Genomic DNA, 27,974 nt, shown 5'->3' on the forward strand with positions numbered 1-27,974 from the left:
CTCGTTAGCGAGCGTTTGGTGTTTCAAAAATAAATTAATAAATTGCTAATAAGAAAAAATGAAGTCACTCTGTTTTCGTTTAATCACATTACATTTTAATGAGTCATATTTAAAGCATTTTCTTGGTGCTACTTCGTGTAAGCCCGTCTGAGTGTGTAAAACCCACGGACATAGTTTGTCCGTATCATACATACACAAATTTACCTTCTTTTTTTTGTCAACAGTCAAACCTAAATCAGTGGAAGTCAGAACCGGAGATGGGTTGGTGTTATCCGAAGGCGCTGTCTTCGGGCCTCTGTTGGAGAGGACGAAAGTTAACATCACCTGCTTGGTTGTGGGTGGCAAGCCGCAGCCGAAGATCACGTGGTACTTCAATGGAAAGGAAAAATTAGATGGTAAGTTAAACCCATGAACTAATAAAATAATGGACTCGCTTGATAAAATTTTGTCTCATTTAGATGTCTAAATAAACTGTAAAACTTATATCAGAAGATTTTAGTTAAAGGTTTTAGTACCCATATAATATTGATGTCTATATTTTTGTCTGTACCTTAGAAATTACCTTTCTCTCCTCTGTGATTTTTGCTTTGGTTCAATCTGTAAATTGAGTTCTCCCTAAAATTTTCCATAAATTGATTTTTTAAATGATAAATAATAGTTAAAGTTATTGTTTAGTATTATGTCGTTGCAAACGAAAGAGCTTAAATTATTTTGAACGAAATTAGGGAGAGCAGTTGGTTAATGGTATTATTAAGAGGTCCGACCTTGCCCATAGATTTTAGGTTACGTCACGAAATTACATTTTAATCAAAAAGGTTTACTAATTAATATAATAAACAAAAGCTCCATTTACTCCTTACATTAGCGAGGGAAATGCTTCATATTAAACCTCCATCTCAGCAGAACTACCGTATAAATAAGTGAAAATTGCTAATTCGTTTCTGACCAATCATATTTTAATGTCCTTCTGAAAAAAGTATATTTTTGCGAGTTCCGAACCCAAAGGGTAAAAAGGGGACTCTATTACTAACACTCCGCTGTCCGTCCGTCTGTCTGTCCGTCTATCTCCAGACTGTATCTCATGCACCGCAATAGTTAGACAGTTATATTACACTGATGATGGATTTACATTTCCACTATAACAAAAAAAAAAGAATTATGGAAGCTCCCAAACAAAAATCTTTTTTTTTTTGCTAGATATTGATAACAGCAACAGGTACATGCTTAAAATATTCATTTATTTTTAAAATAAATAATTGAATTCAAATAAAACAAATATTTAAATGGTGGCTCCTATGTGTGTTTTTTTTGCCGTTTCTATATATAATGTTAGGGAACCCTCGCGCGAGTCTGCAGACTAGCAATTGTGCCAACTGATTATACTGTATTATTATATTATATTACATGACATTGGCACTCTTAGAAATAATAACCATCCATTACGTCGCCAATGCGGCGTGGTGGTGGTGGCACCTTGGAACTAAAATGTCAGACTGGACAGACAAATATTAATATTGTTTTAAAAATATTAATTATGAGAGTAGTATTGGGACCTTGTTGCCTAAAGCTTCATAATTCCTTTGACAAATTTTTGTCGATCAAATAGTAATGAAATACCGCAAAGCAAATTAGCAGATATATAATTAGTTTCATGGATGTGTTTTCATACCTATTCCATTATCTAACTGGGCCGCTGAGGACCTAAATCGGACCGGTTATCTGCCGATAAATTACAAATCGCTGCTAATTCTCCATTCAATGGAGAATTTGATTTGGTTTAGCCTATTTAGTGAGAGCTTGGCATACAATGAGGGTATTATCTAGGTGCTTGTTCAGAATTAGGTGTTAATTTTTATAATACATGGAGAGTCCATGTCTATTAGTCAACTTTTTGGCTTTTATATTCGATGTATTTATTTTAAGGTAAATACTTCCGAGATTATTGAGAATTCATAATCGACGATACCAAATGAAAGTGTTAGTAATACAGATGAGCATACAAAGACATTCTTCATTTCATCCTATCAGAAAATAAATCTCAAGTTATAATAGTAACAGCCAATAAATTTAAAACTATTGGGCTAACGCCTCTTCTTCCTTTGAGGAGAAGGTTAGGAGCATATTCTACCACGCTGATCCAATGCTGATTGATGGATTCACATGTGGCTGAATTTCATTGAAATTACACACATGCAGGTTTCCTCGCGATGTTTTCCTTCACCGCCGAGCACGAGATGAATTATAAACACAAATTAAGCACAGGTGCTTACATGGGTTTGGGCCATCTTGTCTCAAGTTAAAAAAGTACAAAGTATTTTTTTTTAAATCCTGTGCTTATGTTATATTTATTATGAATAACATTTAAAACATCAGAACTGTGCAGAACTGGAGCGTGAAACGAAACCCGAAGTGTTTACCACGGGGACGCGGATTCGATACCTATTTATTGTATCCGCACTGCCTTTGAATACAAAGTGTTTGTTTATTTCGAACGGGTTTAAAACTTTATTTATTTACTAAAGCTTGCACGTCCATTGATTTCTGGTTATATTTTTTTCTATTCTGCATTTTGGTGATTTGAGTTGTATTGAATATTTAAAGGAAATACCGGATCAATAAACCACTTTTTCTCTAACGATGGCAAAATATAACATCGGCCTTTGCTAATATTGTTTTTTTTTTTATAATAGTGACCGACATTTAGAATCGGCCAGTAAAGTTTTAGATGGTGGTCTATTATGGCGAAATAAGATTATCAAACGTATAATTTCTAATACTCTTTATTATGCCGTTTGACTTTTGATTTGAGGATGTATATTCCTAAAAGACACTCAAGATATTTTTCATTGAAACTAGAAATTTTCCTTACCATTTTAAAAAGGCACGTAGTACAAATTAGGTCAATGTTACCAAAACCGCTAATTCCGATTCCTGCTTTTGATGTTTCATTCCCTTTAAAAATTTAAATTAAATTACTTTAGAAAAGAGTTTAATTGTTAAAATAAAAAAATAAAGTGTAATTTGAAAACAATTATTTGTCGAGGCGATTTCAGAACTGATTCTCTTAAATGCCAATGATTACTAACCAAAGATTCTAGTTTTGAAACACGTCCAAGTTTTCATATTCTTATAAGACACCTCATTCATAGTCAAAAATAAATCACCACGTATCAGACTAAGCTAAACTAAATCTTCTCAGTAGAAGATAAGCGTAGCTGCGGAATATTTACTAGCTACCACTAAGTGATTTGACTGCAAAAAAATTCCATTAGCTACACTTAATGGCATTCCATATTGGAAAATCGATTTAAAAAAATATTAACGAGATCTCATTTGTCAAACTTGAAGCGAACGAATATATTAAAAGCGTGACTTCAACGTTATGGTAACGATCAAGATTCGCAAACGAATCTCACAAGTCATGTCATATAGGTGAATAAATTTGATTAGAATTAGCAACTTCATAGTCTCTTGTTGTATTTTATATATATTTCTCACTAAATTTATGGCAGGCTTCTCGGCATTTATATTCAATGCCTTGAAACTTCAAGCTAGTATATTTTGAAGTCGAAATATACTTCACTTAAATAGGCCATTATAACTACAGGCACAAGGGACATAACATCTTAGTTCACCAGCTCAGTGGCGTATTGGTGATGAAGGAATGACTTATATTTTCTTATGGCGCCAAATCAATTGCGGTGGTGATCTATTGTCATCGGATGGGACATTTGCAATATTCTACATCATTAAAAAATTAATCGTCTTTTAACCAATTTAATCTACCATTAAATAATCAAGAAACACAATTACTTTTTCATAATGAAAATAGATATGTCTGTTATATATGTTAATAAATAAATAAATATTGGACAACATCACATACATTACTCTGATCCCAATCTAAGTAGCTAAAGCACTTGTGTTATGGAAATCAGAAGTGACGACGGTACCACAAACACCGAGACCTAAGACAACATAGGAAACTAATGAACTTTTTCTACATCGACTCAGCCGGGAATCAAACCCGGGACCTCGGAGTGGCGACCCATGAAAACCGGTGTACACATTACTCGACCACGGAGGCCGTCAAATATATAAGTTAGATTCTATATAGTGAAATATAGAATCTAACTTTTTTATATTAGATTTGTACAGATATTTTAATTTGTTGCAGGTTATCGTTTATTTTTAGCAAAAATCCTTTGAAGTCTCTCTTTAATAGTGCAAAGTAAATAAATATTACAAAATATCACGTTGATATTGGAAAAATATTCCTGGATCATGTTTAGTATTCCTCAAACGTGCTTGATGTACAGCAGCACGTCACGATGCATTTCTGATCTTCGGTTTGCTTTAGTATGTCGGTTACTTTGTATGTTAAGAGGAATTCCTTCTTTATTACATGTTGTTAAAAACGTGTCAGACGAAATTGAAGTGAGAATATTTCACGTTATACAAGTTTAAAATAGCAAAGAATTTTGTAATGCTATTCAATGTTGTTGGAATTTTGTGTGACATAAACGAAAAGTTAGATTTTGGAATAAATTTTACACAATTAGGAACCAAAACCAACTAGTCAATTGTTAAGCACTTTTAAAATTTTAATTGTCCATATATAAATTGGTACATTTTTGAGTAGCCCTAAAATTTATGTCTAAAGCAAACTTGGGATTTTACACTTTTTCCAAGGCACTTTTCCTAGATATTTCTGTCCTAAAAACTGTGGGCGTGGGAGTATAAAAGTATCTGATTACCTTCAAATTTATACACCAAATTATCTTCTGTAATCAGTCTTATATTCTATGGCGTGGCCGAAATTGATCAGAAAGACAAGATGACCACAAAAATCTGACTGAAGATCAAGTGGTAATAATAATAATCTGATTGCAATTGTTGAACAATTACTATTTTTTATAAGTTTATCATAATTATCTAATTTTGAAACGATTGACCTTGATGCTTTAGGTCAAGTAATTCGGCTACATAATCCTCCATAAGTAGTCACGACATTTTTGACCTTAAACGACCTTCCTTGATAGCTTACAGTCCAATGGGGATGTTTAAATATGAATGATAGTCAAATCTATAATCAGATCAGATGTCATAGCTATTCATGATGACTATATTAATGAAGTTATCGCTTAACAACTAGAACAAGCGATAATAATTATGTTAGGAACTTAACTTGTTGTCTATGTTAAGCGAGTCATTTTTATCAAAAACAATTATTATGTGTCTTTCGCGTTATCAGGTGACCCTTTAAGAGATCTAGTAATTATATCAACATACATAGACTATTTACAAAATAAAGCACTCAATTTCGAGAATTAATTTGTTCAGTTTAAAGAAATATATTATTCACCTTAACCTATTTGAACGAGGCATAATTTTTAGAAAAATAGTTATCTTGCAACGCATTTGAATCCCAAGAGATCAGCCAAGCGATTTTGATATCTAACCGCTTGTAATACAAATGATTCACTTATTCTTACGATATCTCGAATTACTTCTATGAATATATAAAGGTCTGTCCGTTGGTTGAACGAGTTGTCATTTATTTAATATGATTTTTATCTTGCAATATTTGGCTCTGTTCAAAAAAAATTGTTTCTATAGAATTTGACGGAGATGGTCACTGAATAGACAACGGTAGTCGTAATCGAAGGTCATGGGTTTCCGAGAAAGCAACAAAAATGTTTTCATTTGTTTGCTTATGAAAATTGGCGACAGTGGAAGTCGAGGGTCGCGATCAGCTGCCTTGTAGGTTCATGCGTATACCAGCGAGATAGTCTCATTAAATAGGTGCTATCTTGAAACTACAAGCGATCTTAGTAGAATTATTTTGTATCAAACACAAACACTACTTGGACTATAAATTAAGTTAAATCAAAAAACAAACATTGCAAACGTGTTATCTAAAAAGTAATAGTATGACAAAATAGTTGTCAAAGGAATATCTTCGAAATCGTCAACGGCAAATTGTTGGTAATAACACATCCATGATAAAAACATCCCACCCGTCAAACGCCAAACAAGAGCTCGTTGAACCATCACTGCCTTTTTTAGCTCCACCGCGCTTTTACCGGCAAAATCTTGAAATTCTTCCGAGAATTTCTATGTATTTGACATGCATTGCCAGAGTTCTCGACGAAATATAAAGTGCTCGAATCCTTAAACATTTTTCACTTTACGCTTCTGTTTCGACGAGTTATTTTATTTATGCTTTAAACAAAGATATTGACAGGTCGCTCTGCGTTTGCCGAGTGAGAATACTTCTTCTGTCATAGTGTTGTATAACATTTTGTTTACGATCGGAACGAGGTAAAATAATCTATATCTATACAACGGTTATGATGATAGCTTACAGCCGTTTCCTGCTTCAGGCCCTAATTCATTGACCAACTAATTTCTTGTACAACTATGAGTTCCGCTCTGGTGTTTTCTGTAGCTAAAGTAACCTATATTCTCTGGGAATGTGCACCCACACTAAGGAAGTGTTAGCACACATTTGCAACAGTTACAATTGCAGACCAGTTCTTGAGGTCATTCCTGATATCTAATGAAATAATCACGTAATATTTCTAAAGAGTTTGTATATTGAACCAAAGAAGTATTGGTCGAATATAGCACATAACTGACCCAAAAATTCAGAAGATTTACAATAAAAGTCACTCATTCCATTAAAGCGTGTTAATATTTAATGGTAATGAGATGTACATTTTTATATCTCCCTGATCAACATAATACATGCTTAATTCAAGTTTAACGCATGCGCAATTTCGACGCAGAGTTTATATTCAAAAGTGCTTGTAAAAGCCTACTTGAATAAAGTATATTTTGATTTGATATTTTTTATGAAATAGTATTTAAATTAACATCCATTATACACACAAAGGATATTATCATAATGATATTATAGAGAAGTATATTCTGTTTGTTTTATGAGATAGCGTATATTTGCAGAGTGAAAAGATTTCATAGCGAAAAACTGATTAAATTCTAACATTTCTTTAAAAATACATCGGTTTTAATTCTACTTGTATGAAGTTGGCTCAGATTTATATTATATACATTGTTATGACGAAGATGATATCTTATAACAGATTTTGGAAATAACAACACATGCTCTATATATTAAGGACATAATTATATACAAATGTGAACCTGCCCTTCTGTAACCAGTGAAAGTAACAGAGCGAAGTGTTATACTTTTAATTAAATGTTTTTTAAACTACTATTCCAAGTATCAACTGTAAATCAATCACAATCAAAATATACTTCATTCAAGTAGGCTTTTACAAGCCGCTTTTGAATCGTCATTTAACAAACTATATTAAGTAAAGCTACCACCGGTTCGGAATGTAGATTCTACCGAGAAGAACCGGCAAGAAACTCATTAGTTACTTTTTTTCAACATTAAAAAATACAATCATGTTAGTTAAATACAATTATATATGTATGATTTCGGGTTCAAACCCAGGCAAGCACCGCTGAATTTTCATGTGCTTTATTTGTGTTTCTAATTCATCTCGTGCTCGACGGTGAAGGAATACATCGTGAGGAAACCTGCATGTGTCTAATTTCAACGAAATTCTGCCACATGTGTATTCCACCAACCCGCATTGGAGCAGCGTGGTGCAATATGCTCCAAACCTTCTCCTCAAAGGGAGAGGAGGCCTTAGCCCGGCAGTGGGAAATTTACAGGCTGATAATGTGAATGTTATATATGTAATATATCCAGCCTCAACCAATCAAGTCAACAACTCCACGTATCAATGGGTCGAAGACATAATTTGTAAACCTAAACAAACATATATAAGCCCAATAAATTGGCAAAACAGCCACGGTCAATAACACTATAGGCGCAGGATCGACACGTAGAAGACGCAGTTTACGAGGCATTAAGCAGCCAACTTTAAGAGCAATATTAAAGCTGCTACTGAGATTCTCTACATAAATCAAATTGGAGTTTAAAATTCTAGCATTTTGCCATCTGTGATTTTATAAGCTAGCCACTAGATCAGAGGCTGCCAAAAGGGCCTTTTGAAAATATTATCAATCTGTCAAAGACTAATAATAAAAAATTCAATATGGAGACAGTTTAATTTCATGATACTACCATTTTGCGGGATATCAGTTACGTAGTGCAGGTAACTTCCTAGGGAACCAAATCAGAACAATAGGGTAGTAAAAGAATATATTTTTCCTATTTGAACATGACATACCTTATGATAAAGTAAATAAATGAAATAATGAATAAAATTCAATTGAGATAGAAAAATAAATTAGGAAAGTAAAAAAGGTTAACTTTAATTCAAAAATATTGTTTGTAAAGATTAGAGCTAATTTTTCTTGATGCACAGCCAGGATAAGCCAGGATATATAATTGTATTTAACTGACTTAACTTGCTTGTAAAAACCTACTTGAATAAACTATATTTTGTTTTAATTTTATTAATGGTTTACTTTAACTTCAATAGACCCATGGACACACAAACAAATGAATGTTTAATAACAGAAGTAATCACTGCCCATGCTCTTATCACTTTAAAATGTTTAAATATAAATGCATCATCTTCTGTGAAAGAAAAGGTATGAAGCTAATTTTACCTTGCGCCTCGTCCTCGGAATAAATTCACCCGTGGAAGAATTTCATCCACATTGCATGACTCACCGAACGTGACAGGAATTAGAATCACAGCATATATCATGTGTATATTCGAAGTCGAAGAAAAATTTTAATTCCACTTATTTTACTTGGCAAACTATTACTCTATGAGAAAAACATAAGTTGGATTGGAATTCACGATCTCCAGTTCGACCACGTATCACTGGACCATCGCGGTCCTAATCAAATTGTTCTCGAATAATCTTTAACGAGTAGAACAGTTTAAAAACTTTCCAAATTTATACGAGGTGTTATCTGGCATGCAGATTCTGCAAACTTTGAACGTCAAAGCCGTTTGATGAAAGTTTCGTTATTGAGAGAGTTGTGAATAATCATTACATTTATATCGCTTTGATGTATATAAGGATAAAAAGTGTCGAATTAATGTATGGTGATTTTCTCGTTGGACTTTTGTAATTAAACTTAATATGTGATTTATTCTACGGCTAAATATTAGTGATAACTTATGTAGGCTGTTTACAATGTATTTTTTTACTGATACGAGTATATACTACAATAGTTGCATAATAAATAAATAGAGTTTATAGAAATCGTCATCAGTACATATCGAAAATTATCAAAATCAGAAATCAAAATATACTTTAGTAGGCTTTTATATGCACTTTTGAATCGTCATTTAACATACTATTTACAGTAAAGCTACCACCGTATAATTCAAATCCAGACTACAATTGAAATATTTCGAATGTCGAACAGGAAAATCTTTAAACTCATCTCCCGTATCTAAATAAAACGTCCGAATGGAACAATCCAGAAAAAAATTCTATCGGAACTGCAATATCGAATATCAGGGAAACCTCGTCGCTGTTGGATCGAATATTTTCTGCGCAGTTTACTCAATGAAAAAAAAAACAAAAAAAAATTGAGGGCAAACCATCAAAGGTAACGAAATTCAAACATGGGGAGTCTATTGAAAACTACAGCATGAAAAGTTGAATGTGGCAATTTAAGCCGTTTTTCTAAAATATATTCTTGTTAACATGAAGCTGTATTGCTTTATAAATATATAAAAAAAAATCTTGTCTATGCTGTTGACCGTCCAGGATTTTCTCTCCCAGGAGCCAATTGTGAAAAATCAGGTCAATCTTACCATAAAAAATGTATTGTCATCGGAACGAAACCAAAATACAAAATTCGGAACAACGGAAACTCCGAAGGATAAGGGGAAGTGGTTTACTTTAGCTAGCAACATTTGACCTAAACAAACTAACATTGCAAGTTAAATAAAACCTTGTAAAAATGAAGGTACAAACCTTGGCAGACTTATTTGGATTGGATGGTAAATGGTCACCAGACAATGCCAGAAAGTAGCAAAACATTTTTTGTATGCGCAACCAATTATGGAATTTGTGGTGATATCCTGAGCTACACAATTGCAAACACTTGGTAGGGCTTCGTGCAAACCCATTTGGGTAGATACCACCTGTTTATCATATATTCTACCGTCCAGTAGCAATACTCAGTACTGCTAAGTTCAGGTTTGAATGATGAATGAGCTAGTTAAGCTACAGGCACATGAGACATACCACCTTAGCTTCCAATGTTAGTGGCGCATTTGGTAAGCAAGAAATTAATAATATTTCTTACAGGCAGTGGTGACCATCAGGTGGTTCAACTGCCCTTCCGTAGTTAGTAGTACTAAATACATGCATACTAAAAAATCCTCTAAACAGTCACCAAGCCCTTGATGACACTTTTGAAGTTACACAAATTCGCAACATAGATGGAAGATTACATCTAGTCTTTGTGAGATGAAGAGACTTTAACACCGATAACCATAAAAGTAGCTTAATGTTTATTTCATGGATAAGGTTTTTATATGATTTACTTTGTTGTAACTTTCCGATATGCAGCACATATATATCAGTAGATACATACACGTATATGACAACATAGATCGTGTTTTTCTAATATAATATTTATCATGATTTTACCTACCGCTACTTAACTCTACTCATAAATTTTACCGAAAACAATGATTTTAAAAAGGAAAAAAAAGAACACTTTACTTTAACAGGTTAAATTAAATTTGCCTCATCCAAAAACGGTTCCTCTGAAAAATGCGTTGGAGTGATAGCTTGTAGAGAATTCTTTTAAGCCTGAAACGATTGGCATAAAGGTTGAACTATCTCCTATCTATCAAGTAAATAAGAGAGAACATTTTAAAAGAGGCAGCTTAATGGTGCGGCTTTTAATTGCTTCTATCATTATTATTTATTACTTTATACGCCTTTGTACAGATAGTAAGAAATATACCATAGTATTGGAGGGAAATGTTACAGTAGTTAGAAAAGTTGAATCTTAAACGGGGGTTAATAGTTCGGACCCAGTTCTCATCTTATAAATTTGTTGTCCATCGGCGATGATTCTAACAAGATACTAGCCAAGTGTATTAAACTCAGGAATACATTCTCTTTTCTCTAACCTTCATGATCTGATGTAAAGGCAGACGTACACGACGGCACAGATATTAAGCTTTACATACTAACTGAGGCACAAGAATGATCAATACGACCAAACTCTTATCCTGGACTGTAACTGAGAATATCTATAACGACACATAAATCGCCTTACGTTCTGTACCTCAGCCTTATAAAACACTATATCAACAAGCCTTCAGCTTCAGGTGTTTGTGTCGCGTTTCGTTTTTAACATTCGCTTTAAAACTAAATTTAATTTGCTGGTAACACGTCTAACTGCCAAAGTACTTTTATTTCGTTTTCAACAGACGTCAATCAATTGTCATATAAAATTCATTCAAAAATAAACGATAAACTTTTAGAGCCGCCGGTCGTGTCATTCACACACCGGTCTGAACGAGTTTAAATTCAAATTTTTCATGTCATTCCAATAAATGTTGAAGTGTCCATTGATATCGGACAGCGTGAAAAAAGACGGGAACTCTGACGAATTCATTGTCTCTATAAATACTGTCAATACTGTCACCCTTCGATCATTGGAAATCTAATACAAATTAAATTACATACAAATATAAATGATTTAACGTGGTGGTATCAGCAAGCCCGTCTGGGTTGGTACCACCCAGTACCCATTAACATATCGCTAAACAGTAACACTTAGTATCTTTGTGTTCCGATGTGAAGGGTGATTGAGCCGGTGCAACTACAGACACAAGGGTTTCCCTAAGTTGACGGTGGTAAAAACTTTATGCCGTGTGTGTCTGGTAACAGCCCGTGAATATTCAACTGGATAAGTATTGGAACTAATTCCGTAGTGCTCCATTGCTGGTTATTAGATGCACATGTGGTTCAACCACATCATATTAATCCAACTCATAACTTTCTCACGATTTTATCCCTTACTCGGTAAGATGAATGACGAACGATACAATTATAAACATAATTGAAAAATTGACGCTTGCCCAGATTTGAATATGAAATCTTTATGATATCCAAGCGGTTAGAACAAGTTAATATTGTCTGTAGATTGTATGCTTACATCCGCGTAACTATCGCTGAGATTATTGGTATATATAATGAATCTCCAGCTGGTTAGTGATGAAAAATGTCGTGAGGAATCCTGCATTTTCCTTAATAATCAAATGAAAAACATTACTTATATAATTCTGGCTTATTACCATTGGAGGGATTTTGAATGAGTATCACACTATTTATAGAAGTTTGTTATGTAATTCAGGCTTATTACCTTTCCCAGTAGTGGGACGTTAACACAATGTTACTACTACAATACTAAATAACCAAAAGATGCAGCCGTTGAATAAAATTATACTAACAAATTCAGTGTCCAATTACTTTTTAACGCGGCAATATATATTTACGCACACATATAAAATGTATTTCACACATACGCTAACATTTTCATTATTAGTATTAAATAAAATGCAATGTAAGTTTAAAGCGGTAACGTTTTAATCAGCGCCGAGTATTGTCAACGCTCCAAATAAAATACAACGCACTCGACTAATCTTGAACATCGGTTTAAATCGAAAACATAGTCATTACTAGATGACCTCTACAATTTAGCTAACATTTTCTGTAAAATGCTTCGTCTAAAATGATTAGTGAAGCATTTAAGTTCTATATTTGTTTTATTAATTGTATGTAAGAACGTGATAGAGATAAATTATTATTTTTCAAAAAAGGTATAAGTCACAATTTAATTTTTTATGAAGACGTAAAATTAGTTCAACTGATGGAGATTCACCTTTGCCTATGGATACTGACACTGTATATAATACTTGTTGAATTTCAGGTAGGATATATTATTATGTATTATGTAATTGTAATTGTTTTGTAAGAATTATAAACAACTTCTACCATATTTTATCTATTATCTTCTATCATGTTATCCAATATCTATGCTAAATTCTTCGTTCCTGCACTTCCAAAGGCTCACTCGCCGTTCTCACTTAAAAAAATACAATACAAAGTAAAGTAAGTTTTGTCAATAGACAAATTAACGATTAGGTGGTACCAACGATAATATGAAGATGTACCACCAAATCATAATCAAATATTTAACCGAATTAATTATACAAAATTTACACTACATTAACTATGAAACGTTCAGCATCCATTCTAGAATTTTATGTCTTCGAATAAAATCACAAAAGCGGAGACGCTAAACCATTGGTGATTTACTAATTTAATTAAAATTCTCTCACATTCAGCTCGTGTATAAGTACAAAGATAGTTTAACGTTAATAGCAATAATTATTGAATACTAAAATGCTTAAACTTTTTCAGAAACATTTATTTTCCTTTAGCAAATTTCAAGCAAATATCGCAATTGTTTTTATTTATTTAATTTAAATAAGCAAATACCCACCCAATAAATGGTCATCACCGTCCATAGACAATATCACTGCAAGAAATATTAACCACTCCTTACACCCATAAATGTGCCAACAACCTTGGGTGCTCAAAGTGAATAGTGGACATAATATAATTAAACAGGCTTAACATAAAAACTGCAACTATATTTTGGTTTGTTAGGAGAATAAGACAAGTGTGAAATTAATAAACCCGAAGCCTTACCACTAGATCCACTAACCAACTAAATCATATTTTACTTAATTAGCACTATTCCGAGCAAGTGCATACATGCCAGTAGAAAATAATTTCTTGTTATCAAAACAAAACATAGAACCTAAACCTGAGCTGGCGACAAGGGAAATCAGATGGTCTGAGTTTAATTAAAATTAATTAAAATTCGTAATTAAATAGCTCGCGGCATTACTTCTATCTCTTAATATGCATTGTGTTCCACCTAATTATAGCTTCTATAGCGTACTAAAGCTTAACGAGCTTAGAACTATTCTGTATCCAGAACTAGATTTCTAAATAGCAACAAAAAATAAACAAACGTTTAAAGCGAATATAAAAAATTTACAAGAGAATTAAACATAGCAAACTTTCTTGGGTTTCGCATGTCGGATATTTTTTTTTCAATCAGACAACAGTCTGATGAAATAAATAATTTCTTATAATCTTAGCTAAATAAATAAATATATATATACGAGTATATATATATATATTTATGGTATTGGTTGGCGGACGAACATATGGGCCACCTGATGGTAAGTGGTCACCACCGCCCATAGACAAAGGCACTGTAAGAAATATTAACCATTCCTTACATCACCTATGCGCCACCAACCTTGGAACTAAGATGTTATGTCCCTTGTGCCTGTGATTACACTGGCTCACTCACCCTTCTAACCGGAACACAACAATACAGTGTACTGTTATTTGGCGGTAGAATATCTGATGAGTGGGTGGTACCTACCCAGGCGGGCTTGCACAAAGCCCTACCACCAAGTAAATATTGGACAACATCACATAAATTACTCTGATCCTAATGTAAGTAGCTAAAGCACTTGTGTTATGGAAAATCAGAAGCAACGACGGTACCACAAACATTCAGACCCAAGACAACATAGAAAACGAATAAACTTTTTCTATATCGACATCGGCCGCGAATTGAAACCTAGACCTCGGAGTAGCGTACCCATGAAAACCGGTGTACACACTACTCGACCACGGAGGTCGTCAGATATCGTCTTCGATGAAAGTAAACACTTGCCTAGTTGTGGAAATTTACTCCATGATATTAAAATATTATATATTTTTCTCACTGAAAATATGAGAATTTTTTGAAGTATTATCCTTTTTATTCATAAATGTATATATTACAGCAAAATTTGTATTATGAGTTCCAGGCTCCTTTTCTCTGATTACAAATGGGCATGATATCTGTATGACTCCAAGAACTGTTTAGCTATGAAAAATAGTATACTCCAAATGAAATTACTCGTAATATCGTCCTGACCAATTTAATATAACAAATATATTTATTTACATCAACATTATTAAAAATATTAAGCGATAATTATAAAAGTAAAAACAGTAACTGAATCAATCAAGACCACATGAAATTGTGGCAAGAATACTAGCAGGATTACTTCATTGATTGCAATTGCGATCCTCTGGACAAAAAATGACCCAGATGCATAAGGTTTATTATACTTTTAAAGGTTTTTGCACTATTACTCCAAGTTCCAAGTTATATATTTTCATTTTAAGATGGGTAACTAAAGTAACACATCAGCGTGTGTTTCCGAAGGACGTAGATCCATATCCATATTAGCGATTCACAAGAGAAGTTGCATCTCGTAATTGAGTTCTGGACCGCATACTTTGTCGCCAGATTCCGCTTCTAATAGAAGACTACATGTCTGGTCCAAGTTCAATGAAAAAGCGGAATGTCATACATTCCAAACTAAATATAATATTTTTTAGTCTTGTACCGATTTTAGTTTTAAATTTCTTTGAATATATTTTGCTTCTGGTTATTAAATTATAAAGAGTACGGATTCTTTGTTTACCTTGTCAAATCGGAAGAAATAAAGCTAATATATATATATATATATATAAATCGAATAAATACTATCAGCGTCCGTAAACTGGCTGAGGGTGGCGCATGACGTGCGTAGGTTTTACATTACGTGACGCAAATAATTATGCTCAAGTTTTTGACCTTGTTGTTTGATAAATTGCTCAAATATGCAGCGCTAGAGAGCATGCTCACGAATACGCTTGCCTACCATTTTATTGCGCTTTAGTTCGCTTTATAGCTTGGAGAGTCGTGCTATGTATACTTCTTTACTACTATTGATTCAAGTGCTAATGTTTTGTTACTTTTCGTATTTATTTATGCCTAATATAATACATATCTCTCGTGACTTGTGTGTGACTCAAAGCTCACCAACTTGTGGAGATTTTAGCCGTATTGACGGAAACTTGGTCCAAAGTTGTCGTAGAGGGCTCACGGTTATTATTACACTTCCGTCAGTACGCTGTTTTCGTCTAACTGACAACTAACTCACTACATAAGTAAGCTATACTATGATAAACTTTAGAATTCAATGAACATATAATTCCCAAGACATTTAGATTAATTCAAACAAACCGTGGAACATTGTGAGAATAAAATTTAAGTGTGCTAATAAAGTTGGCGTTAGTTAATTTATTTTATGAAGCACACAAACCAATTAGAAAAGTTCGAGCTTTATTCCACTAGATCTGATAGATTTGAAACTACTTCCAACAATGTGGCAGTGCAGTCATATACGACATTTTATCCGACACGTGCAGTTTTCCTCACGATCCTTGATTGAACACATGAATAATAAAGACAAATTACACTTCAAAATTCGGTGGCGTTTAACGGGTTTCAACCCGAAATATTCGGTTAACGTCTTAGAGCCACTAGGTCACCTTAAATCTAACAATTAATAATATTTATGAGTAATAAATCTTCCCAAGAAGTTAAATCAACTTTATTTATAAGAGCACTTCGCAAGCAGCTTGGGTTATTATTTAATTTCATCACTAAATAAAAATTGGGGGTTCAAAAAAATCGATGATTTTGCGGAAACGGTGTAAAGGTTATACGTTTATCTAAACTAAAAATATGGCAATAATGACTAAGTTACGAGTGTAATTATTAACGTCTGTTAAATCTCACTTTATATTTCTCGATAAATAAGGTAAAAGTGGGTTATAATAGAAAATATGGACCGAAACCACAAATCTCCATTGAATCAGCGTTGAAATAAGCTCCAAGCCATCTCAAAAGTCGAGAATATCTTGGTCCAACAGTGGAACATTCACATGATGTTACTTAACGTCTTCGGATACAATGATTCCATAAACGAAGTTCCTTGAAAAAAATTCAAATGATATAAAACAGTGAAAATTCAAATCGAAATAAAAATTCTTCGAGAATATTTCGAAATCTGCGAAAGAGTTTGCTAACTTTTAAAGAGCACTTTATAGATCTCTGAATAAATGATTGAATTTAAACCCATTCCGAGTGTGAAAACTCAGATTTCTCGCAATAATGCACACAAAACTTACCACTTCAAGAATGAAGAGAATTCGGTCTGGGTGAGGACTAGACCTCGACTTTTCTTTCAAATGGACGGTATTATGCAAGAAAGAGACATTTTTTATAGTGTTTTGGTTAATTTTGATAACTGGAATGAGAGGTAAAACGCATAAGGTCGTCATAATAACTAATTACCAAAGATCTGCAGACAAGTGAAGAGAATACTAAAATTTGCTTTTCGAAGGTAAAGACAGGATATTCCGCCGTCTCAAGCTCTTGTTTCTTTTAGATGATGAAATATATATCCAAATAAATAACATTTTATAGTTTTTCTTCTTAATTAAATAACACTGTAGACGTAAATTCTAAATCTTTCAAAATAAATTTTAATAAAAAATAACTTGGAACTTTTTGTTCCAAGTTCAGGTGTTCTGTGAAATGGTTTTATCCCAACAGGAGATGTTCTTTGTACGTTTGATGTGTTTTCCCATACAATATTTTAATAAAATATTTCGTTTAAAAACAACACTGCACGAAACCGTCCAATGTGAGACCACATTTTGTGTTTCTCTCGATCCAATAATACTTGACGTCTCGTTCAAAAATCCAAATAGAGTTCTGAAAAATACTAAAACAATATAGAAAGGAAGAAAATATAGAGTACATGGAATTTTATCAAGTCATACTTTTCCTATTAGACTTGAAGTCAGTTTTCATACTAATCTATACATATAATAAAATTGGAGTGTCTGTTTGTAATATTAAAATAACCGATTTATACTAAATTCAAATGTATGTATACACGATACATATAGCTGATGTAATAAGGAGTAACTTAGGTTACTTTTATTTTAGAATTATATTTAAAATTAAAATAAACTCACGCTACAATGTCCAAATAACTTAAACGCACACACAGCACAAGCACAGCTTCTATATATGTGTACCTACCTACATGACTACGATTTTTTTAATTATCCAATTTCTACATACCTGTTTTATCCTTCTTGCTTTTCTGTTCTTTGTTGATTGTTTGATATTCGAAAATATATCAGACTACTAACTTTTAACTTCTTCTAATAATTGTCTTCTGGCGCTATTTTTGTATATTCTATTCCAGTTGTGTTCTAGTGTTGATGTTGTCTTTTTTATGATATCGGTAGGCGGAGGAGCAAATGGGCCACGTCATGGTAAGTGGTCATCACCATAGGCAATGGAGCTGTAAGAAATATTAAACATTCCCACCCTCTAACCTTGGGAACTAAGATGTTAATATGTCCATAATGTCTGTTACACTGGTTAACTCAGTTTTTAAAATGGAACCCAACAATATTGAGTACTGCTGCCTGCCCAATCGGGCTTGCAAAAAGCCCTACCACCAAGTAATATTTGTTTTGTATGCAATTTTATTTTCTTTGCGACCTTATTAATTCTGTTTTTGTATTTTTATGTACCAATTCTTACTAACGAGTTTCTCGCCTGTAAGATTATACTACTTGAATAAAGTAAGAATTAGTTTTGATTTTAATATTCCGAAATTCCTAACTACAGTCTGAATATTAACCAGATTAAGATTTTTTGAAAAGAATTACTGGTAAGGTTTATTGCACCAAATCTTGATTCTCATCCATGTCTGATCTCTAGTTATAAAGCTACTAGGCTAAAGAGGTAGATGTCAAAATCAAATATGAATTAAAGGGTGTCCACCCTAAATGGCAGCATATTTCGTGACCACGAAGTACAAACACTCAAACCGTGCCCCTAATTTCAATTTAATTAACACATAACAAAACTATCTCAGATATATCAACGTGAATAACGAAAATACAATTAACCAACTAATAAATTCAAAAAGTTTGTAACTGTATTTTAGTGAAATCACAAAACGATTTCAAAAACAAGGGACTTTATATTTATCGTGTTTGTATAAGCGAAGTTAAAATATTATCAGTATTCGTGTAACTACCCTTACTAATTTTTACAATTCATACCTAAAGGGCCATCTTATGGTCTGATGGTAAATGGTCACCACTGCCCAGACATAGTTACTGTCAGAAATATTAATCGAATAGACGATAATATGTGCCACTTTTTTCGTCGTTATTAGTGTTTCAATTGAATTTGAGGATAATTAATAATAAGGATGTAAAGTACCTCTTAATATCCCACCGCTGGGCAAAGATATTGAGACTAAGTTTAAGGCTTATTTCAACAATGTGCCAATGCTTTTACTGGTCACAGATGTTTGAGATATACAACAGACACGTGCCTCATCGTATATTATTTTTTTTGCTGGAAAAATGCGTTACGCTTTTCCCCCACGTGTAAGCGGGGAGGGGGGGGGATTATGCGGGACTCAACGGTGTCTAAGATGTTGACGGTACACCGGAATACCTAAAAAACCAGGGGTACCCTCTCCATCTCGCTTTCGCATGATACCGTGGCCATATTCGTTCACCACTAAGCAGGGAATTCATAAACAATTTATGATTGCGTTTTGTCTTCATTGATATTTTAAAATAATGAATCAATCAAGAGTCTACTCGAATAAACTATTATTTAATAATGGTTTAGATTTTTGGTACCAGTGGACTTCATAAAATATTTCTAACCCTCTTGCTGATGCAAGCTTATGAATGTTCGAGGTTTGATAACGAATTGTAAACACACCAGCCTTTTGTTGAACCAGTTAAACAAAGCAACTAAGACGATGAGCTAGCTAAAACTCATACCGTCAGCAAAACAATCCTATCTCAGTTTTAAATGTTTCATGAATTATTTAAGCCCCAAAAATACTGCTAATACCCATACTTTAAAATAAATTCTTATACCATAACATTATGCCAATAATACGAATTATTTCTAATTAAGAAAGTATTTTCCATTTTAATTCTGATCGTTCAGGATAGAGATAATAAATATGTGGGTTTGATTAAAGGCAAGCACCAAATTATTTTTACTCATAGCTCGTGTATATGAAAAAGATTGAGAGGAATGTTAGATACCTATAAATCATTACTAACCCACTACTGCACAAAATGTCTTATGGCAGATTTTCGTTCGATATATCCTCATGATTTTTTCTCCACCGATAAGAGCAAATTCTTCTTTTTTTAAATATATACTTCTGAGAACACATATAAATGCTGTTCTTACCAATTTTCCTAAGCTAGTGAATATAACAATAGGATTGTTATTTATAATAATTATTCTTCTTGCAGCTCGAACGATAACCGACCAATCATCAGTGCAACACGTTCTTCCCCTGACCGTCACACGAACAGAACTGGGAGGCCAGCTGACGTGCAATGTATCCTCTGCAGCGCTGGATTCGCCGATATTGCGAAGAGTGAAACTTGATGTCAAAGGTAAGTTCTTTTTAAATTTAATCGAATCCATAGACGTCAAATTTTACCTAACTCACATTTGTAATAATATTTAAGTAGATGAATTTAAATAAGAAATCGAATATTGAGTTAATACATCAAATCACAAGCCAGGTAATGTTGAAACCGGTATTTTATAAGAAATTAGATGTTGACGAAACAGTTCTTTTAAACAGAATTTCTTTGTTCAGAAGAAGTTAGTCGCAGCAATAAACGAAATTGAGAATTTTGAATGTCATAGTAATAAAAGGTATATCAATATGGGTTGAATGGTAATTGAACAAGTCTATTTACAAGCACGAAGGAAATTACCGCCAATACTGTTGAAAATACCGGAAGAGTCGACGATGATATTGTGATTTATATTTCTCACAATACCAATGATTAAGCAACTTGTTACAGATATTTGACCACTTTTTATAGAATAGGTAGACGGATAGTTGATCAACATTATCAATGGACATAGAGACTAATTCCCCTATCATATCTATTGTAGCTGTAGTTAACTGTCTCACACACCCACTAACAAACGAGACACAAAATTACTAAATTTGGCGGTAGAATTTCTGATAAGTGCATGGTACCTACCCGGACAGACTCACATAAAGCCCTATCACCAAGTAGCTTAACATGAGGTAGACCACTTGCTTGTCTGCTTTCCTATAATAAAAAGGAAAATATTACACCCAATAAAAATTTGTTCAACGTTCAATAATTAGCACTGAACACGTCGAAATCTCATAGCGTATCAATTTATGTATTATAATATTATAAAATCATCCTTAAGAAGTCGCGGTTTGCTAAGATAGTTTTGTGTTAACTTAAATTCACTTTTAACCGTTATTGTACACAAAAGTTTTCTAATTTACTTAAAAGGACAAAATAATTTGTAATGTAATTAAACAGTGAAATAAATGTTCAAGTAAACAGTTTAACGAGGTTTATTTAACTCGAATTATGTGAAAGCAATGAGAGATGTAAGCGATTTACTGTGTTCATAAAATATTCTAGACTTAAGTAAAAGTAACAGCTTCTAAATGTCCCACTACTGGGCTAAGGCTTCATGTCCAACACGCTGCTCCAACGCGGTTTGGTCGATACACATGTGGCAGAATTTCATATGCAGGTTTCTTCGCGATGTTTTTCCTTCACCTTTTCGGTTAACTTAACCACTAGGCCATTTTTAAATATACAGATAATACCTAAAAGTTAGATCAAACAACCGATTAAAATTAAGCATCTCTTGTTCAAAATGGTGTCTTTCGATTTTAACAAACTGTCAAAGTTTTGGTTTTCACCATCTTGATTGATTAAGTACCGATTGATTTATTTATTTTGTTTCGATCGGGAAACCGGATGCAATAATAAGTGGTTACACAATTATATAACAATAAAATAATTAGTTGTGTCCTACTAAATACAAATACAGAGTGCAGAAATATCAACAGTAAGTTTATCTCACTCGGAGCTCATAACAGTTTTATTTTATTTTTTCAGCCGTATTAAAATATCTTTAGTAATTGTTTAAAACATTACATTTGACCGAGATTTTCTTTGCCTAACAATACTCTCTTACGATTAACTTAACGTTATTCTCTCAAATTAGATTAACGATATAGTAACAATTACTAATAAATACGTGATGTTTAAATAATATAATAAATACAATATGCTCCAAACCTTCTCCTCAAAGGGAGAGGAGGCCTTAGCCCAGCAGTGGGAAATTTACAGGCTGCTAATGACCTGATGAATGAAAACTAGCTAACCAAGGGACCAAGGACATATTAAAGGGTACAAATAAGTGCGCACAGTTCTATTTTCTCAATCTCTATTTCCACATTCTCATAATCCGATGGTATGGCAAATCTGACACGATCGATCTGATAGGGTATCCGGAAAACAAGTGTACATACTTCCGGTTTCCGGTTTCCGACTGAAATTGTGAATATTTCGATAGAAACTTTAACTTTTATCGTCCCGACCTGGTGCTTAAGCCCAGGACCCCAATATGTACCACTAGACTGTCTAGCCACTAGACCAACGAGGCAGTCTATTATTAAATTTATGAGATAAATTTCAAGAAGATCTTACACGAGAATTATTTTGAAAACGACCATCCAAAATGACAAAAACATTTGAAGCATAAATAAAAATTATCAAAAACTTTTCCACCCTTTTTAAATCATCTTATAACTTTACACTTAACTCCCTCGGATTCGTCCCAGCCTAGTAATATTTTACGTTTTTGCGCGTTTTAATTTCGTGAAGAAATAAATTTTCATTAAGAACATTGCTTGATACCAAGTAATTAATGGACGTAATTATCCCGGACACGAGAGATAAGAAAGGTTCCGTAGCTATTTTAGCTAATACTCTTTGGGCGCGTATATTTTTGGTTAGGCGTCGTATTTTATCGACTTATTGTTATATTAGAAGACATAAGTAATCGCCGCTAAAGGTTTCGCTGCTGAACTAAGACCTAATATTTTTACGAGGAGACGGTTAAACTGATTTTTATATTTTTATAATATTGGTTGGCGTATGGGCCAATGGGCCAATCGGCAGTAATTGATCACCAGATCTCATTAACATTACATTACATACATTAACAGCCTGAAAAATTTCCCACTGCTGGGCTAAGGCTTCCTCTCCCTTTGAGGAGAAGGTTTGGAGCATATTCTACCACGCTGCTCCAATGCGGGTTTGGTGGAATACACATGTGGCAGAATTTCGTTGAAATTAAACACATGAAGGTTTTCTGACGATGTTTTCCTTTACCGCCCAGCACGAGATGAATTATAAACACATGAAAATTCAGTGGTGCGTGCCTGGGTTTGAACCCGATAACATCGATTATGATGCACACGTTCTAACCACTGGGCCATCTCGGGTCTATTTCTCATCAACATTGGTTACATAATTTTATCCTTACATCACCAATGTGCCTCCAATCTAAGGTAATGTAATGTAAAATAAATAAGATGTCCCTTGTGCCTTTAGTTACAACTCCCCTTCCCTTCAAACGAGAACATAAAATCTTTCCAACCTGACAAATCTCCTTTATGAATTGGTGACAATGTTTGACATTTCAAAATTACTTAACTCAAATTTAATATATTATTTGATAACTAAGATCAAGTAAAGATTAGCAATAGTGTATAACAAAATTAGACATTGCATGACATAACTAACGTTGATTTACAAGACAAGACGTCGTAACGTGGCACGGGACGACATCGTAACGTGATTAATGTGCTAGATTTAAAGCCGCTTTAGTTAAGGTTCTGTGTTTATATCATACACAAACAACACTACCGATTTCGCACTTCAAAGGGACACAATTATACGACTCTACATTTAATTAGGAACTAATCAAGCTCACTTTAATACATATTCTCTTCACACATCAGCCCGCATTCGTCCACTGCTGGACATAGGCCTCCCCAAATGCACGCCACTGTGGTCTTTCTTCGGCAACTCGCATCCAGCTCCTGCCAGCCGTCTTGCGCAAATCGTCACTCCACCGTGCCTGAGGACGTCCTACACTACGTTTGCCGAGACGCGGTCTCCACTCTAGAACACGTTTTCCCCAACGGTTATCGGTTCTACGACAAATATGGCCAGCCCACTGCCACTTCAGCTTACTAATCCGGTGGGCTATGTCGATGACCTTGGTTCTCTGACGGATCACCTCATTTCTGATGCGATCCCTCAGAGATACTCCAATCATAGCCCTTTCCATAGCACGCTGAGCGACTTTAACCCGGTGGACCAGCTTTGTCGTGAGTGTCCACGTTTCGGCTCCGTATGTCATGACGGGTAGGACGCACTGGTTGAAGACTTTCGTCTTAAGGCACTGTGGGATCGACGATGTGAAGATTCGTCGTAACTTCCCAAATGCTGCCCAACCTAGCTGAATTCTTCTATTTAACTCATCCTCAAAGTTGTTTCTACCTAATCGCAATGTCTGCCCGAGCTAGACATATTTTTGAACAGCTTCGAGGACGGTACCGTGTATCGCAATCGGTTCCGGTAGAACATGTTCATTGAACATGACCTTGGTTTTATCCAAGTTCATCCGTAGGCCGATGCGCATAGAAGAATCAGCCAGCTCATTCAGCATCTGTTGTAGGTCCTGCAGCGTTTCTGCCATGATTACGATGACGTCTGCGAATCTCAAGTGAGAGATGTACTCGCCATTGATGTTGATGCCACGCCCTTTCCAGTTCAGCGTCTTGAACATGTCCTCCATTGCATTAGTGAACAATTTGGGGGAAATAACGTCCCCTTGTCTCACTCCTCGATGCAATGGTATGGGATTCGTTTGCCGACTCTGTACTTGGACGGACATGGTGGCGGCCTTGTAGAGACATCTCATCACTTGGATGTATCGCCAATCAACTTGGCAACGCTGCAGGGACTCCAGAACAGCCCAGATTTCAACCGAGTCAAAGGCCTTCTCATAGTCCACGAATGCAAGACACAGGGGCCGATTATACTCATGGGACTTCTGTATAATCTGCCGCACTGTATGGATGTGGTCTATGGTGCCGTATCCGCTCCGAAATCCGGCCTGTTCCGGGGGTTGGAATTCGTCGAATCTTCGTGCAAGACGGTTCGTGATCACTCTTGAAAACAGCTTATAGATGTGGCTCATTAGGGATATGGGTCGATAGTTCTTCAGCAGGGTCTTGTCTCCCTTTTTGAAGAACAGGACGACCACACTCCTACTCCACGCCTCCGGAGTTCTCCCTTCGAAGAGGACAGAGTTATACAGCTTCTGGAGCTCCCTCAGTACGGGTTTACCTCCTGCTTTCAATAGCTCTGTTGTAACGCCGTCCTCTCCAGGGGCTTTTCCATTTTTAAGCTGTTTAAGAGCAATCTCGATTTCGCCAATACTGACTTCAGGCAGGTCTTCGGTGAAATGGCGTGTTAATGTAGCTCTAGGATCCTCATTTTCGGGATCAGGTCGAGATGCATGCGATGCGTATAACCGGCCGTAGAAGTCCTCTACTTCCGAAAGAACTGCCGGCTTGGAAGAAACGACTTCTCCACTTGCTGTGGTCAACTTCGTCAGGTGGCTTCTTCCAAGAGATTGTACGAACACCTTAGACCCCCGATTCTGCTCGATGGCTCTTTCAATCGTAAGAGTATTGGAGCACCGGAGGTCGTGTCGTACGCGCTTGCTAATCTCTTGGTTTAGTTGCCGTTTCTCGGACGAAGTGACCGGTGGGTTTTCACGTCGTTTCTTCATTAGCCCTAAAGTCTCTTCCGAAAGTTTGGACTTTCTGCCCTTACGCTGCATGCTACAAAATCTCGTGCCTTCTTCCCTGAGAATTCTCACTACATTTTTGAGGTTCTGGTTTACGTCTGTTGTGGTTTTCACGGCAGCGAATCGGTTCTCCAGGTTTGACTGGAACGTTTCAGATCCCGTAATGGTTTGGAGCAGGGATGGTCGGAGTGTAGACTTCATCAGACGGACGCGCTCGGCCTTAAAATTGATATTCAGAGAGCCTCGGACAAGTCGGTGATCACTACCGGTATTGAACCTGTTGATCACTGAGACGTCTCTGAATATGTGCCTTTTGTCCGTCATGATGAAATCGATCTCATTTTTGGTCATAGTGTCGGGGCTTTGCCACGTCCACCTCCTTTGGGGCTGCTTCTTGAAGAAGGAGTTCATCAAGAAGAGCCCCTCTCGTTCGAGGAAGTTGACAAGCATTTGCCCCCTATGATTTCTGCTTCCAAATCCATAGGGTCCTACTACCGATTCGCTACAATTCTGTACTCCCACTTTAGCGTTGAAGTCCCCCATGACAACGTTGTAGTGGGTTTTCGTGGTGGAGTGGAGGGCCCTCGATATATCATCGAACATTTCCTCCACTTCATCGTCCGAGTGTGTCGAGGTCGGTGCGTACGCTTGCACCACCTTGAGGCTGTACCTATCGGTGAGCTTTACAATTAGGTACGCTACCCTGTTCGACACACTGGAGATTTCCACAACGTTGTCAACTAGGGACTTATTAACCAGAAACCCAACGCCTCCTTGGGATTGTTGGTCTCCCTCTCGGATGTACATTAGGTGGCCTGATTCGAGGGTTACGGTGTCCTCTCCCTCTCTACGGACTTCACATAGCCCTAATATGTGCCACCTAATTTTCCCAAGTTCCACCTCGAGTTGCGCTAGATGCGAGTCAAGCCGTAGCGTGCGTCCGTTGTACGTCGCCAGGGTCAGTCGGTTGTGGTGGCCTCCCGTAGCCCGGTGATTCTTAGCACCCCCCATCCCGCCGTTACCACCGTCGCCACCATGACGAGGAATAGCGGGACCGCCGGGAACTGGGGGCCGTGGCTTACCTGTTTTCACCATTTAGGGGTATTGCCCATAATCGCCACGCTGGGCAGGCGGGTTGGCGATCGCAGGATATTCTCTTCCATTTACTATGTTATATAGGTTATATATCTAATATTTAATATCTGTAATTAATTATTTCGTTTATTTAATGGCTGGTTGAGGCTACAGATCACGATGCTTGGTTCAAATTTTGGATTGAACAAACAAAATAGTTATTAGGATGTATGTCAGTAAATTTTTAGTAACAGCCTAGAATATTGTACCATAGATGTCCGTATCCATTGGTGCAGTGCTTTGTCGTTAGTTCCAAAATTGTTTTTTTTTTTATATAGGAATAAAGGTAGTAGGTTGTCAACGTTTATAGAGATTGGCATTGAAAGAATTATTAACCAATCCTTAAATAGCCAACGCATCACCAACTTAGAGAGCTTAGATGTTATATCCCTTGTGCCTGTTACACTGGCTCACTCAATCTTCAAACCGGAACACAAGTATTGCTGGTATGTATGCTGCTTGAACAGAACCCTAGCAAGTAAATTGTATCAGGATATAGTAACGTCGTTTTAGACGTATTTATGTCAAAGATATTAAATTAATTACTCTCCTTGACTCTATACGTTAAAAGAAATAAATAAAGTGAAAATCTTCAGAGTGATTTATTACGTCATCGATAAAGATGTACCGAAAAATGACACTTGAGTAGTCACTTCCTCAAATTCATTTATCACTTCACTTTATATACCGTCCAACCGACCCGCCTATCGACCCTGTCGATATTGCAAGGTGGTAAAATTTCCGACCCCTGATGCGCTAGTGATGTAAAAGATATCGATATTAATTATGTTTTATTTATCGTTTCAAATTAAATTTATTATTTATCATTCAAAATTTAAAATGTTATATCTCATTTATAAATACATTGTGATAAGTGTTTTTAATGTAATAATACTGAATTACTTGTTTGGTAACTTAAATATTATAGATATATATTTACCTTTTGTACAAAATGTAGGCTTACTTAAAATATTTCTTAACTGATGATAATGATGTCGTGATGGTATCACAAACACCCAGACCCAAGACAACATTGAAAACTAATGAACTTTTCCTACATCGACTCGGCCGGGAATCGAACCCGGGACCTCGGAGTGGCGTACCAATGAAAATCGGT

At 35.3% G+C, this 27,974-nt stretch overlaps 1 protein-coding gene across 3 annotated transcripts in view; it reads left to right on the plus strand.

Moving 5' to 3' along the window:
* Positions 1-27,974, plus strand: part of LOC125074070 (hemicentin-1) — a 407,628-nt gene that overhangs the window by 315,804 nt on the left and 63,850 nt on the right. For all 3 annotated transcript variants that reach the window (XM_047685297.1, XM_047685298.1, XM_047685296.1), the window contains exons 4-5: positions 225-395; positions 20,287-20,433. In XM_047685297.1, the coding sequence (XP_047541253.1) occupies positions 225-395; positions 20,287-20,433 (318 nt within the window). The remainder of the gene's footprint in view (positions 1-224; positions 396-20,286; positions 20,434-27,974) is intronic.

The sequence above is a fragment of the Vanessa atalanta genome, chromosome 26, assembly GCF_905147765.1.
Source record: "Vanessa atalanta chromosome 26, ilVanAtal1.2, whole genome shotgun sequence".
Taxonomy (NCBI): Eukaryota; Metazoa; Arthropoda; class Insecta; order Lepidoptera; family Nymphalidae; genus Vanessa; species Vanessa atalanta.